Source organism: Erpetoichthys calabaricus, chromosome 6 (genome assembly GCF_900747795.2).
Source record: "Erpetoichthys calabaricus chromosome 6, fErpCal1.3, whole genome shotgun sequence".
Classification (NCBI taxonomy): Eukaryota; Metazoa; Chordata; class Cladistia; order Polypteriformes; family Polypteridae; genus Erpetoichthys; species Erpetoichthys calabaricus.
Genome location: NC_041399.2, coordinates 140,044,327 through 140,058,948, shown reverse-complemented (window position 1 = coordinate 140,058,948; position 14,622 = coordinate 140,044,327). Strand labels below are relative to the sequence as shown.

At 35.7% G+C, this 14,622-nt stretch overlaps 1 protein-coding gene across 4 annotated transcripts in view; it reads left to right on the top strand.

Moving 5' to 3' along the window:
- The window catches only part of LOC114653566 (coagulation factor XIII A chain-like), a 252,900-nt gene that overhangs the window by 85,508 nt on the left and 152,770 nt on the right, over positions 1-14,622 (top strand). For all 4 annotated transcript variants that reach the window (XM_051929077.1, XM_051929078.1, XM_028803954.2 and 1 more), the window contains one exon: positions 9,685-9,792. In XM_051929077.1, the coding sequence (XP_051785037.1) occupies positions 9,685-9,792 (108 nt within the window). The remainder of the gene's footprint in view (positions 1-9,684; positions 9,793-14,622) is intronic.

The window sequence follows — 14,622 nt, the reverse complement described above, 5'->3', positions numbered from 1 at the left end:
CCATTCTCAGCCTTTTTCATTTTATACATTTTTCAGGTTTTTCCAATTGGTGGTATGTCAGGTATTCACAGACTAAATATTGAAAATTCAGTTGTTATATTACACAGCTTTTATTGGCTGGACAGAAAGTGTAAAGCCAGAGAACATAAAATATTTATTAAACACCTTGCAACAGTTAAAGGTTGGTCACTTTGCTTTCATTTCAAGCTACTTTACCATATGTAAAAGAACGTTATAACGATTGAAAAATATTATGTTCATTTACATCTCTACATCTACAAAAATAAATCTATGCTGCTCTTTGATGTGACACATACCATCAATAACATTGTGACCTACAATTTTCCTTTGGTTGAGGTGATTTCCCGCTTTGTTAGTTTATGCCATCAGAAGTAATGTCTAAGTTCAGACATACTGTCTCTAGAGCCACTGGATGCTAAATCAATGGATGAGATCCTGGTACAGTGTGTAATTGACTGGCAAGCTCTTCAGGATTCTATACTCTTCCTGTTATTCTTAGATGCTGGTTTGTTAATATAAGATTAGAATAGAATCAGAAATACAGTATATATTATTTAAGACTCTTAATCAAATTGTACTCCAGCAGACACCAAGATATGTTTTTGCAAATATTTCAGTTCTTTTTTAGTTTATTAAATGTTGCCTAAATTCAGCTTCCAGAGTGCACTGAGATGCACAGCCTTGCCTCTTCAGCAGTCTAGTTAATGGTCTTTGGCATAAACCAAGCTCCTCAATTCAAGGTAAAATAAACACAAATAAAATGTTGGCTCAATGTCTTCGACACATACACTCTTAAATATGAGTGTTTTTTTATCTAAGGATATCTCACACTGCCAAAGACAACAAAACATCAAGCTTCAGTTTACAAGAGTGAACTCACTTTCTGAAAAGCTTTGTAGATTTTTGTTTTTAATTTGTAAACATTTGGCAGTTTTAATGTAATAGGATGCTATGCTGCTCTCCCGTCAGAATTACTGCACCTGTGCTTGCTTCTGAAATGCCATTTTCAAGAGCTATGCAAAAAGCCACAAAAGAACAGCTCTGTCATTTAAGTTTTGATATTATTTTATTCCCCTAGACACACACCCAGGGGAAAGCACAGATTTTCGTCCTGTCCAGTGCATTCTACATTTTTGCATATGCTTGCTTCTGCATGTTCTTGTATGCTTGTGCAGTATACTGAAGAGATAGAGAAGCCTCTTTATCCATTCTGTGGGCAGCTGTCAACACCTGCTTTACAAGAGAAGGAATCTCTGATGAAAGAAATCACATGAAAATAATCTGGGCTTTGATGGGGTTATCCTTTAAGAAAATAATTTATGTCAAGCCAGTATTATATAATTAAATATATTGTACCAAATAAAGAAAACCCAGTACTGATGTTGTCTATGTCTGGCAAGAAGCTGCTAAGTGAAAGGGTGCCACTACAATGGCATAATTCAGCACTACGTCACCAGAGATGAGGTAGAAAACCACATTGGTAGGATTACACAGTGGTATGCTCTGTTTATGTGTTGTGTTCCCATAGAATCGTGTGAGATAGGGCATCCACTCAAGCATTAGAAAGAAGCATCCTAGATTGAAACAAATCATGCTTTGCCTGGATGCTAGAAGGCAGAGAATGTGAGACTAGAATGTTAGAAGTTTAAACATATCCTGGCCATTAGAATGCACATGGCCTAAGAGGAGAATGAATGGATTTGTTCGGTGTCTGTCTAAAATAGCAGATAGCTAGGTAGATGCATTTATCTGGCACTACAAAAGCAGTAGAAGGTTCATTAAGACTTTAGGGACTTTCAAAACTCAACTTGATGTTTTTTTGGAAGAAATAAGTGGACTGGTGAGCTTTGTTAGGCTGAATGGCCTGTTCTCGTCTACATTGTCCTAATGTTCTAATGAGTGCTGGAAGAAGTTCTACCCTGGTTATCCCTGGTAAAATATACCAGTATAATACCATTAACATTACTGGTACCATTACCGGTACAGTATATTATACCAGCATAATATAATGATCATGATCATCAATCTTGGCAGGTCAAAAGTAACTCCAACATTATGTTTAAAGCAACCTCATGGTCAGAGGCAGAGGGAATTTGTGGTGAAGAATATTGGGGGAAGAATGGTGAGAAGTGGTGTGCTGTTGTCTTGCAGTCAATCAGCATATGGGGGAGAAGGTTCCATTTTTGATAACCCCCCCTCATCCCTCCCAGTATATTTTTGAACAGTCTCAAGTGATTGATTATGAATCATGTACTTTCCAATCCCGTACTCTTGCCAAAATTAATTCTTACCTACAGACCTGGTGGTAGTGTTAAGGGCATGTGGGCACAAGGGTTCAACTGTCATTTAGGAAGGTCTACTGAGGCTGCATTTTGGTCATGCTTTAGTTTATTTCTGCTTTATGTCCTTGCAATGTTCATCTGTTTTTTTATTTAATAAAAACAATATATAATTTATTACCTTTTAGCACCTTTGCCATTTTCTGAAGTGTGAAGAGTTACTACAAGGTCCCACTCCAGCAGACTGTAATTTAAATGTTCTCAACAAAATGACCAAAGCATGTTTTGAATCACCAAAGCAATTCATTGTTACTAATGTACCATACATTTACTGAATTAATTAGAAAAGCAAATGCACAGTTATTCCCTGAAACACATTGTTGGCCCACTTTCCATTTTTAAGTGGATCGGATGTGCAATGAAAATAAATTCTTCAGTTTCCCATTGAGAATAATCCCGGAAAGCAGTTATGATCAAGGACTACAGTTTTCAATTATTAAATATTCTATATCCTCACTGCTTCAGACTATTTGTGTTACCTAAAAAAATACAACATATTGATTGACCATTGATATTTTTTAATTTACACAAAGTGATTTGCCAGGTGCTTTTCTTTGCCTGCGGTGGGCTGGCGCCCTGCCCAGGAATTTGTTCCTGCCTTGTGCCCTGTGCTGGCTGGGATTGGCTCCAGCAGACCCCTGTGACCCTGTATTAGGATATAGCGGGTTAGGAAATGACTGACTGACTGACTGACTGACTGACTGACTTTTCTTTGCACAGCATGCTTCCAATTAGAAGACTAAATGGTTGATGAAGTGGCTGACTAATCTATCTACCAAGAGTTGGACAGATAATAAATGCATAGTTACAAAACAGAAAACACAAATGACAATTTAAAACTTATTATAGCAGTTTTTGAATATATAAATGCAGTGTGTAATATATACAGTACATATACTAGTACCTTTATACTGTATGTTACCGGGGTGGTGCAGTGGTTGCACATTCTCCCCATATTTATGCAAGTTTTTCCTTGGGTGGTTCAGTTTTTCTCTCACATCCCAAAGACGTGTAGGATTGTTTAACAGGTAACAGTACACTGGCCTACTATACTTATGAACAACTGTGGGTGTATCCATAAGTGTGCCCTGTAGGGGGCTGCAGCCACTTCCAGGGTTCAGTCCTGTATTGTATCCAAAGGTGCTGGGATAGGCTCCGGGTTCTGTGACCCAGTTCTCAATTGAGCTGTCAGGAATGCGTTATTGCCTTAAATCTATGTCCATTATATTTTGTATTATTTATTTTTACCCCAGTACCGTACTATTGTCCCATTTACATTTTAGTTTAGGTTTTTAATTCTTCCCAGATCCCTTCCTTTCAATATTATTCTAATCTTCCAGAGGTATGGCCACCATATTCTGCGATCACCTGAGAGGATAATGAAAGTTTGCTGTTTGCCCCAGCTATTTACTGTGGCATTAGCCATCTTTCAGCTACTATGTTTTCGACTCTTCTTTAGTGCTCTTTCTCTGTCCATTTGAAAAATTCTTCATGTGTTTAGCTCCATTTTTGTTTATTTTGAGACTTTTTAAGTCTTGTTTTGTGCTTCTTTTTGCAGACTTTTTTTTGGATTCCTGAATTCTGAATTATTGCTTATGCTTAGGATTATGCTTGATGGATTATACTTTTACCTAACATAAATTTACTCTTACTGTAGTTTACTTATGTTTTGTACAGTTGCTCTTGGTTATTTTTTCTAGCCTTTATCATATAAATTTTTTAAGGTAATTATTTTTTGTTTGTTTCTTGTTTATTTTGTATTCCTCAAGATGTTATATTTAATGTTATTTAATTAGTAATTTAAATAATTCCACTAACTATTGAATAATTATTTTTAGCAGAAAATCATATATTTCATCAGAATTCTTTCAACTTAATGGTGAATCGTGTACTAGCATTTCTTTATGCAAAGAATCTGGAACAAACTACCAAACCATGTTGTTAAATCAGAAACATTGACAACCTTTAAGAAGTATCTGGATGTGTTATTGGGAAAACTTAGTTATTAGCTAAACAAACAAACTTTATAGAGTACATGGTCTTCTCGTTTGTCAAATTCTTTATGTTCTGTTTATTTGATTTAATTTACAAAGTTATTAACAATTAAATTAACTGATTACATTAAATTTGAGAGAGTTTGGCAATTTTGGAGTTAGCACAAAATTCATTAATAGATGGATGTATGAATATAGCCCGTGAAGAATCGGTCAGGGTGGTGCTTCCACTCTGTCTTTCTATGTCTCTCAAGTTGTCCTCCCTGAAATGGCAGATGCCTGATGTATACATGGGTTGTTGAATGTACCGTCTCAGGAATAGGTAGAATAATTCTGAATGAAAAGGATCAGGAGATGAACACAGACCTACTAAGGCTAACTTCAACGCTTCTTGATGGGCCAACATTTGTCTTTTTTGCATGCACCCTTCATAATAAGATAGCTCATATGGAAAATGCTATTATCTTTAAAGAAAATAGTTCAAACTGCCTCTGAGAAAGAAGTAGGTGGTGAACTTTGAACATTTTAAACTGTATCAGTTGGGTTGAGCACCAGCACTTACAGCTGTTGCTGCATGAAAGCCTTACATTTTCATGGCATCAAGTCTCTTTTCACTTAATTCGTTATTCATGCTGCCACTGCTGTACCTGCTTAAAGGGAAACATGAGCCATTCACATAATTGTCAGTTGCATTTACGTTGTAATAATCATTTACAGATTTAGTGTTTTGTAAGTCTAGTTATCAGTTTTAGGGACTACGTTGTGCTTGAACACAATTCCTTCATAATTCTCTTTTTCTTTGCTTTTGCCTGCATTTGGTAAAAACTGTTAACTTTTCTGAAAAATATTAGCATGCATTTGTATTTTGTTTTATAGGTACTTTTCTAAATATTTGAATATGATTAGCTGAAATTTGCCACAATAATTTAAAAAGATGATTAGTTAATGAAGAGGGAGAGTTTTGATCATTGTACCTACTGTATGTGCATGCCTAAAATTATCTCTTTTAAGAATTTCAGCATTTAAACAAATAACAAAAAAGTTTCCTATGTAAGTACAATAAATAAATAATGCAATTTCTTGTGTTAAAATAAATGAGCTGGAAACACATTTCGGTGCGATGTAACCTACTTTTATATCAGCAGGATTGTATTAGAAAAATAAAGAGATGCCCTAGGAAATGCTGCCACAGAAACAAAGTGACTGTGCTTAGTCTCTCCCCTTAAAGCCTGAAAACTTTTTCCAAGTTTACATACATTTAAGCATTTTCTGATAAAAAGACAGCAGCAACAATGAAACTGATTTATACGGTATGTCATTTTTAGGAAGAATACATTTTTGTTTATAAACTTCTCTTTTCAGCTTTTGAGACATTATCTAATGTAATGTTCTCAAAACCACTTCTTCACTTTAGGGTCAAAAGAGACCAGCTAAGCTAGCAGCACAGTTTGCAAAGCAGGAAACAGACCTGGACAGTGTGCCAGTCCATTGCAGGGTACATTCATACACACATGCCAATGGAATTGCCATGTTACCCCAACCTTTGGGGATGCAGTATGAAAACGCATGCATGAAAACACTACACAGACAGGGTTTGATATTTAATTCTATGAGACCGCAAGTTAACCCTACTGCACCATTATGCCATCCTTAGCCATTATTTGATACTTTTTTTTCCCCCAAAGTGATTATTCTAAACCGTTGATGTTATGTTAAATGCCTGATGTAGAAAGATTATAAAACAGTATAATTCTTCCACAAAATACCTCAAAAAAATAAACTTTATAGCTGCCAATGTTTTTAATGCAGAATTTGTTCAAAAGGAAACTAATGATGAGTAGTAGACTGACTTCTTCAAAAATGTTCACTAAAGCAGTGTGGTTAAGAAGCCACATCATTGAACTTCACCACCATTGTCGAAGGTTCAGTCCCAACTTCTGACTCACAGTGTTACCATGAGCAAGTCACTTAGTGATACAACTGTTAAAGGAATGTGTGAACACTTGCAACGTAAATTCAACTTTTAGTTAAAGATGTCAGCCAAACGTGAAAGAACTTTTCTCTTCATTCTGTACACCTCTCGCTATAAATATAAACACCAAGTTATGTCGTTGCAAAAATTTTCAGATGATTTTGCACTTATGGGGTGAATTGATGAAGGGAATGAGACAGAGTATAGGAGTCAAGAGGAGAACATGGTTTCTTGGTGGAAAGAGAATCATCTGTACCTTAACATCCATAAAACCAAGTAACTGGTTATTGACTTATGCTGCATCAAAGAGCCTCTATGTCTGGTCACTATTCAAATACTTGGGGGTCAACATTAATGACAAAACACAGAATTATATAAGCAAAGGCAAAGCAGGCTCTACTTTTTTATTGCTTTCCTTTAATATGGGAAGTGACATCTTTCACATGTTCTGTGGCCTTGTGATGGCCAATGTGATTTTCTATGCTGGTGTGCTGGGCTGGTAACATCATTTCAAGAGAGGCCCACTGAATTAACAAGTAAATTAAAAATGCAGGATCAGTTATGGGATGCACTCTGGATCCTCTGGAGGTCATAGAAAAGGAGAGAGTTAAAACAAAACTGACTGCCATTAGGAACAATACTACACATCCTCTCTCTGACACAAAAACATTGAGTAGTTTCAGCCATAGTGTGCGTGTGTGTGTGTGGTTTATTAATCTATTTATGTATGCATTTTCTTGTAAAAAGCCAAATTTCTCCCTGGGGACAAATAAAATTCCTTCTATCTATCATTTACTTCATTCTCCTTGATCACATACAGTTAACATCTTAAAATGTAAATGCTACAAAATTAACCTAATTTTATTAAAAATGATGGATCTATATTTAAATAATAAGTGTAGGGATGTCTCATACAAAACTCAAATTAAGCTAATACAAATATACCAGAACCAAAAGTGAAATCTAAAAATGTCATTCAAATAATGCTAATTCCACGTACTTTAGTAACTTTTCATTCTGGTATCTTTTATTAAGTATTATATTGTTGCAAAAGTAGAATTTTCACTTTCACTTAGTTAAAGCAAAGTTTAGAAACAGAAAACTGCAATTCTCCAGTTTAGATGCAAAAGGGAACTCATGATGTGTGTATAGAGGCAGAGAAATAAGCGGCACACTTATAAATGACATTATTAATATCTAACACCTGGAATGTATAAAATAAATAATAAAATATGTTTAAATATAGACACAAAATGTCAACAACAGTACAACATGTCTCTCAAATGACTTTAGATCTTCTTAATATTAATAATATGGTTAATGATTTAGGTGGAAATGATCTTTTCTTTACCAGATCTAAACAGTATTTTTTTATACTTCATTTCTCTTTTATGAAAGATCATAACTTTAGGTAAATATTATTTCTAATACATCTGTATCATTTTCTTGAAAGAACCTATAAACCCTGCAATTGAATTACTTGCATTCCTTAAAATTTCATAAAACAGCACAAGGTATTAACCTGTGACTATGGCCTTTATAACCAGAGAGGGATGGCTTCAACAGTATTTGATCCCCACAGAATTCATAGGAAGGAAGACAACAATTACGGATGGGGAAATAAATGCAAGAAAATGCAGACAAAGCTGTGCAAACCTCATTGACTCAACAGCAACTATGTAATTTGGTAGTGTCCTAGTTCTTGAGATGCCCTTTAAGTTTTACTACAAAACAATACAGGAAAGTTTCTTGCTTCAATTATTAATGCGCACATTGAAGCTTCAGTCAAGGGTTCTTTCTGGGTATGCCCCAGTGATGACTGGGGTGTTGTTCCTACAGATCCATCTAGTGGCTCATTGAGCACATATAATTTTGTGGTTTGATGATCATTGAGAGTGTTTAGTTTAATTATTTTACCTCATTGCTGGCCGTAATTTTTGGAATGTGTTGCAGGAATGGACATGCAGGAGTGGATGTATATTGAGAAATGAAATTAGCATGACCAGACAAAACATGAAATATCTTGGGTTTACATTCTCTGCAATGACATAAAAGTCAAAGTAAATTTAAGAATCATTGCATTTTTTTTGTTTGTTTTTTTTCTGTTTTTGTTTTTTTAATTTGCATTTTCCATACCATTGCAACTTTTTCTGATTTGGGGATGTAAAGCAATGATGAGGAGTTCATAAAAATTTGGAACGGAGTGAAAAAATAAAAATTATTATGCATTACCGTTTACCTTTTTGCTTATGCACTGTAAAAGCAAGACTGACTTCATTACTCACTTTAACTTTGGAATCAATTACTTGTAAAATAGAATATTAGCACTGTCTGCTTACTTTCCCATAAAATGTTCAGTTTTTCCCTTCTGTTTTTGTGAGCCATTGTAGCTTTTAATAGGAGACTGTTACAGTACCTCTCTTTAATCCAGTCTTTTCTATATAACAAAAATTCCCTGTTACTGATGTTACATTGAACACATTACTTTAAAAAGCACAGTTATACTGAACTGATAATTAGAAATTAGTACAAGTCTCATATTTTATTCAGTGTTCATCCACACATGCTGTTAACCATTCACTTTGCTGGAAAAATGCTTATTCACAGATTGCCAGCCAGAACATTCTGAAATGAACTGCTGCACTATGAAAAGTTCCAACATTTCTCTGTACAGAGCATAGTGCTGTATTGCTCCACAGTTAATAGGAGGGCAGATTGCGCTGAAAAGCTATATCAAAGTTTTATTCATGTTACCCTCTATCCAAGTTTTAAACTGGCTATGTTCTGTATAGAGCTAAAAAAAAAAACGTAAGGATAAATGAGCATCAATGCCATTTCAGTAGAACACACTCTGTCTTGTAGGTGACTTTAAGCTTTATGCTGGTATCAATTCCAGTCTTATCCCCGAATCACCTCGAGGGTTATTTAAAAATGATATTTTAGAATTATTTCTAGGTTCAATTGCCTATGATTACTTTAAGAACATAGTCACACATTATTGTTTAATAACATAACAGAAAATTGTAACAGGTAATCCCAAAGGTACAGCTTGTTACTACTTCTCACTCACAACTCAAAAGTATTGGGTTCAGATCCCAGCCCATGTCTTACCTTTCTAGACCTTTACGTGTTCTCCTTGTATCTTGGGTGGGGTCTCTCACAGACTAAACATATCCATTTCAGCTTAAAAGGACACTCTGTGTGAGTGAAAGTGTGTGTGTGCCCTTTAACAGACTAGCACCCTATCCAGATTTGGTTTCTGCCTTCACCCCAATGCCTTACAACCCTGAACTAAATAAGCAGGATTAAAACATCACAGGCTACATTACTACAATTGTTATTGTTCTCTTTTGCACAGTTTGAATATGGAGTTTTGGATGCTTGCCTTTATGTAATGGACCAGGCGCAGATGCCTCTGATTGGAAGGTGTGATCCTGTAAAAGTCAGCCGCCTCGCTTCTGCCATGGTAAGTGAAATTTTTTTTTTCATTGGATTTGAAACTTTAAAATAAATTATCATTTGTATATCTTCATATTTGGGGTAATGTTAATCATTTAAAATTTCTGTAGGGCAATGAAATGTGTATTTTTATCTACAATAAATTTACTATTAAAATACTAATTAAACTTCTGCATGGAAGTCATTAAATGTCCAGTGCATGCAGAAGTAATGATAATGTACCTTAAGTGCTAAAACATTTTTATGAGGCTAATGAGATACTGAATAAGCACCTATCCTGTTACTTTAACAGGAGGCCAACTTAATAAACCATTAAGGAGTTGTGTTCCAGCCATAGTAAAATGGATAATGTTAGACTGACCTATATATTTAACACATTTTTTTCAAATTAACAAAAAATATCCAATAAAATCTTTGCATATAGAGCAACTTTATGTCTGTGTACTGTATATCTACTGCTACAAGGTTTGCTGGGCATTTATAAATATACCATCAAGGTGTGACATACATGGGTCCTAGGAGTCTAGGCCTTCCTAATTTACACACTGTACTCCAGAAAAGCCTAAGAATACTTATTTGAGGCTTCCCTGAAAATAATTTTTAAATAACACATTAAGGAGTCAAAAATCATATATCATTCTGTTTGTGAAATATTGTATTGTCTATGAGCCATTCATAAGCTGGGCAGGGAGATATCCTTGAATGGTAGTAGCCAATCCAGCAGGGAATGGGCCTTTTTTTTGACAAATCATCTAAGATTTTGAGGGAGAGGCCTGAGATGTTTAAAAAAATGTAAAAGCCACACACGGCTTATAGTGCTTGCTTTGGTTTCAGTGATGCTTAATGTTATAATAGAGATTAAATAAAATGTTGATGCTTAGAAAAGCCAAGCAAAATGACACCTTTTATTGGCTAACTAAAAAGATTACAATATGCAAGCTTTCGAGGCAACTCATGCCCCTTCTTCAGGCAAGAAAGGTATGTTGATGCTTCAAATACATTTTTGTTGAATCCCTGAAGCCTATGAAAATATTCATAAGGCCGGGCCACCTTAAATTCTCTCACACCTCCTCATCAGTGTCTTCGTTTTGCAAATGTTTCAATCAGCAACCAGCAGCAAGCAGCCTGCTATTCTATCCCCTACCGAGTCAGCTGAAGTCAAGTCAGATGCAAAATTCTCACAGCTAAAGTCTCTTTTTCTGGGAGTTAGGTGTCTGGAATTGTACAGGGTAAATAATATATTGTTATTTGGAATGCATACATTTCATGTGTGTTCCGTGTCTACAATGATCTGTGTAAATGTATGATGATAGGAAATGCAAAGAAATAAATGTCGAACACATAACTAAAACAGAAACTTTTTTCATGTTATAGTAATAATGACAGAATGCTGACATGAATTGTATAATGTGTGAAAACCGAAGTCCAAATATCAAATAAACACTTTCACAAAAGGTACAACAAAACAAGTGCGCTATTATTCAAGACCATAACCGAAGAAAAGAAATTATTCAATTTACATGTTGCTGTCAATGTGTAAAAACCGAAGTCCAAATATCAATCGACACAAAGTAGACATGTCCACTTGGCTGGAGCAGAGGTAAGATCTGCTGTCTTATAATCATGAGGTTGTGGGTTTGATCCCAGGTGTTCCCCACAATTACTGATTTGAGTTGTAATCTACTATTATTATTGCTTTTATATAATAAAAACATAATAAAAATCTGCTGATTGACCCATTTGATGTTACGTGAACTACACATTCCAGGAGCCCTTGGGGGACAGGAGGACAAGAGAACAAGATAGGAGGACAGTGGTATTAGCAAGCGGTTAAATAAAGCTGACTTGCTAGTTGAACCCAGACATTTCTGTGATTCTTGCAGCAGGCAAGATAGCAACACATGATTGTAATAATAATAATAATAATTCATTACATTTATATAGCGCCTTTCTCAGTACTCAAAGCACTATCCACACAGGTAGGAACCGGGAAGCGAACCCACAATCTTCCACAGTCTCCTTACTGCAAAGCAGCAGCATAATGTCAGGAGTGAGAGTGATAGCAAGATATTCATCAGATTTAAAGTGCTGGGTACAAACAAAAGTGCTACAGTGACGTATACAAAATTGGGATGTTCATCTCTTTTGATTGTTTGGATCTTTACTGTGTTTCATTAGTGGAAAAGCTGTGGAAATGCTGGGAAGGATTGTTATGCTTAGAATTAGAACACAAAGGAATACTAAGGAAGCTCTTCTTTTGCAATTCTGCCGTTGTTTAGGGTAAACGAAAGAGAGTTTAGCCATTAATGACACCTCCTGGAAGAGAAAATGTGAAAGTGTAAAAATGGCTAATTAATTATGAAGTTTAGAAACTTCTTTAAATACTGCTTGTTTGGAGGAATGTATGTTTGACTATCTTATGAGACTAAAACTATAGTCCTCAAACAGGTAACAATGGCACAGTGGTAAAATTGCCACGGTTATTAGGAGGTGTTAAATTGAGATTTAGAAGGTGTTGGAAACTCCCAATAACAGGAGAATTGGGTTGGAGGAGAGATTAGACTCTTCAATTCAAAAAGTAGCCAGGGTATTTCTTATGATGGAAAGAAATTTTGCAGTGGAACTACTTATGGTGCAGTCTTGTGAAACGATACTGACACACCAGGCTCTGCTTGTTCTAGTATTCTTGTGAACATTACTGCTTTGAGTTATGTTACTCTTTGACTTTTAACTTTTAAGAGTACAAAGTATTAAATTCAGATGGTGTATTTGACTGTTAAGACTACAAAATATTAAATTTTAATAAAATATTAAATTCTGATGGTATGACTCTTAAAATGTCCTTCATGAATGAGAATGAAAAGATTATAAAACTCAAAAAATATAACAATGCAATTTTCTTTCTTTTAATGTACAATTTTCAGGACCTATCTAGTCACTGATTTTCGGTACCTGTTCTATTCAAATCACTGTTGTTTGGGGCCTAGAATTTTGATATTATAAAAGGAATTAACCCTTGACAGGATGCCAAGCCCTTAATAGGGCATAGTCAAACATACCCACAATCACAGTGTGTAGTTAATTTTGGACATGCAGAACCTGAGTTAACACATAATATAGCACCTATCCCACATCACTGTATTTAGGTCTGTCAAAGGGCACACTTACACCGACACTCAAGACTCCCATTTAGAGCCACCAATTATTGTAACAATCTAACACAAACTTCTTGAGGACGTCAGAAACAAATAAGAGTTATTATAGAAATGTCACAAAGACAACGGTAGCAAAGCAAACAGCACACAAATAGCAATACCTAACACTGCATTGGGGTGCTACTTAGAGCAAAATATGTTTATTAAAATGTTAAAAGTGCTGAATTATTAAATCAGGCAGTAGAGGTCCTAGTGGTGAGGTGAAAATAGAGGAGGACCGATCAACTCAGAGTTCCAGGAGTACCTTATGTGTAGAACCTGTTGTTTCAATAAAGTTTGAAATAAATTCATAACTTGGAAATTACTCTGGAATGTTATTCATTGGAATGTTACACTGGTGATGAGGTTTTGGAATCTCCAGAGATAGTACTACCGTGTCGAATAGCGTCATATGGGAAAATTTCTGAGTTTGATCCAGAGACAGATGTCTAGCCACAATATATAGAATGACTGGAATTTTACTTTGACGTCAAAGATATGTCCAATAGCAAAAAAACAGCAATATTTCTAAGTGTCTGTGATGGTAAAGTGTATGCACTTTTAAGAGACTTATGTTGGCCCTCAAACCGTCCAAACTCACTTTTACTGAAATCGTCCAAGTTACTTACGGATCATTTTGCCCCCAAGCCCAGCATGATTGTTTGAAGATACAAACTTAATTTGCAAATTTGAAAACCAGGCCAGTCTGTGCTGGATTTCGTGGCTGATCTTCGACAGTTGCCTGCGTTTTGTGATTTTGGTGGAAACCTAGAGAACATGAAAAGAGACAGACTAGTATACTGCATACCTGTAAATGATGATTGTCTGCAACGTCGGTTACTCATAGAAATGGAACTTCCATTGACAAAGGCTGTGGAGATTGCACTGGCTATAGAAGCGGCAGAAAGAAATGTAGTGGAGTTACGTTTAATGTCATTACGAAAATTTACTGGAGGAATTGTTTTGGTGTTAGGCAGACTGTGGTCTCAATTTAAATTCAAAGAACAGCAGAAGGAATTTCCTCTGTTGATTGTGAGCCAACCTCATGGGCTGAGACTGGTTGAGAGTGATTAAACTTAACTAGGGTGAAATATACAGAACTTGTATATTGGACTTGGACCCTGAGACTTTGGAGTCAGTATTAGAAAGACAAGAAGTGTATTCAAGGAAGGACTAAGAACTCTGGTGGGGACAGAGGCAAAGATATATGTGGATGGAGAGGTTCAGCCTAGATTCTTCAAAGCTCGTCCATTGCCATTATGTCTGAAAGACAATGTGGAAAAAAGTATCACAGAACCTATTATTTTTTTCAGAGTGGGCTGTGGCAATAGTACCTGTAGTATAGGCCAATAAAACAATTTGCATCTGTGGAGATTATAAGTTCTCCGTGATCTGAGGTTTCAGAGTGAATAATTACCCAGTTCCCAAAACAGAGGATTTATTGTCACAGTTAGAGGGTGGTCAGAAGTTTATGAAATTGTCTCCCAGGCCCATCAATAATTAGTGCTAGAGTCCCACAAGTTAAACCACAATCAATACACACAAAGGACTGTGCCAGTATACTTGAATCCCATATGGAGTGTCATCCAGTCCTAAGATATTTCTCAGCGTACTATAGAAAATATTCCATAGGGTGATGATAT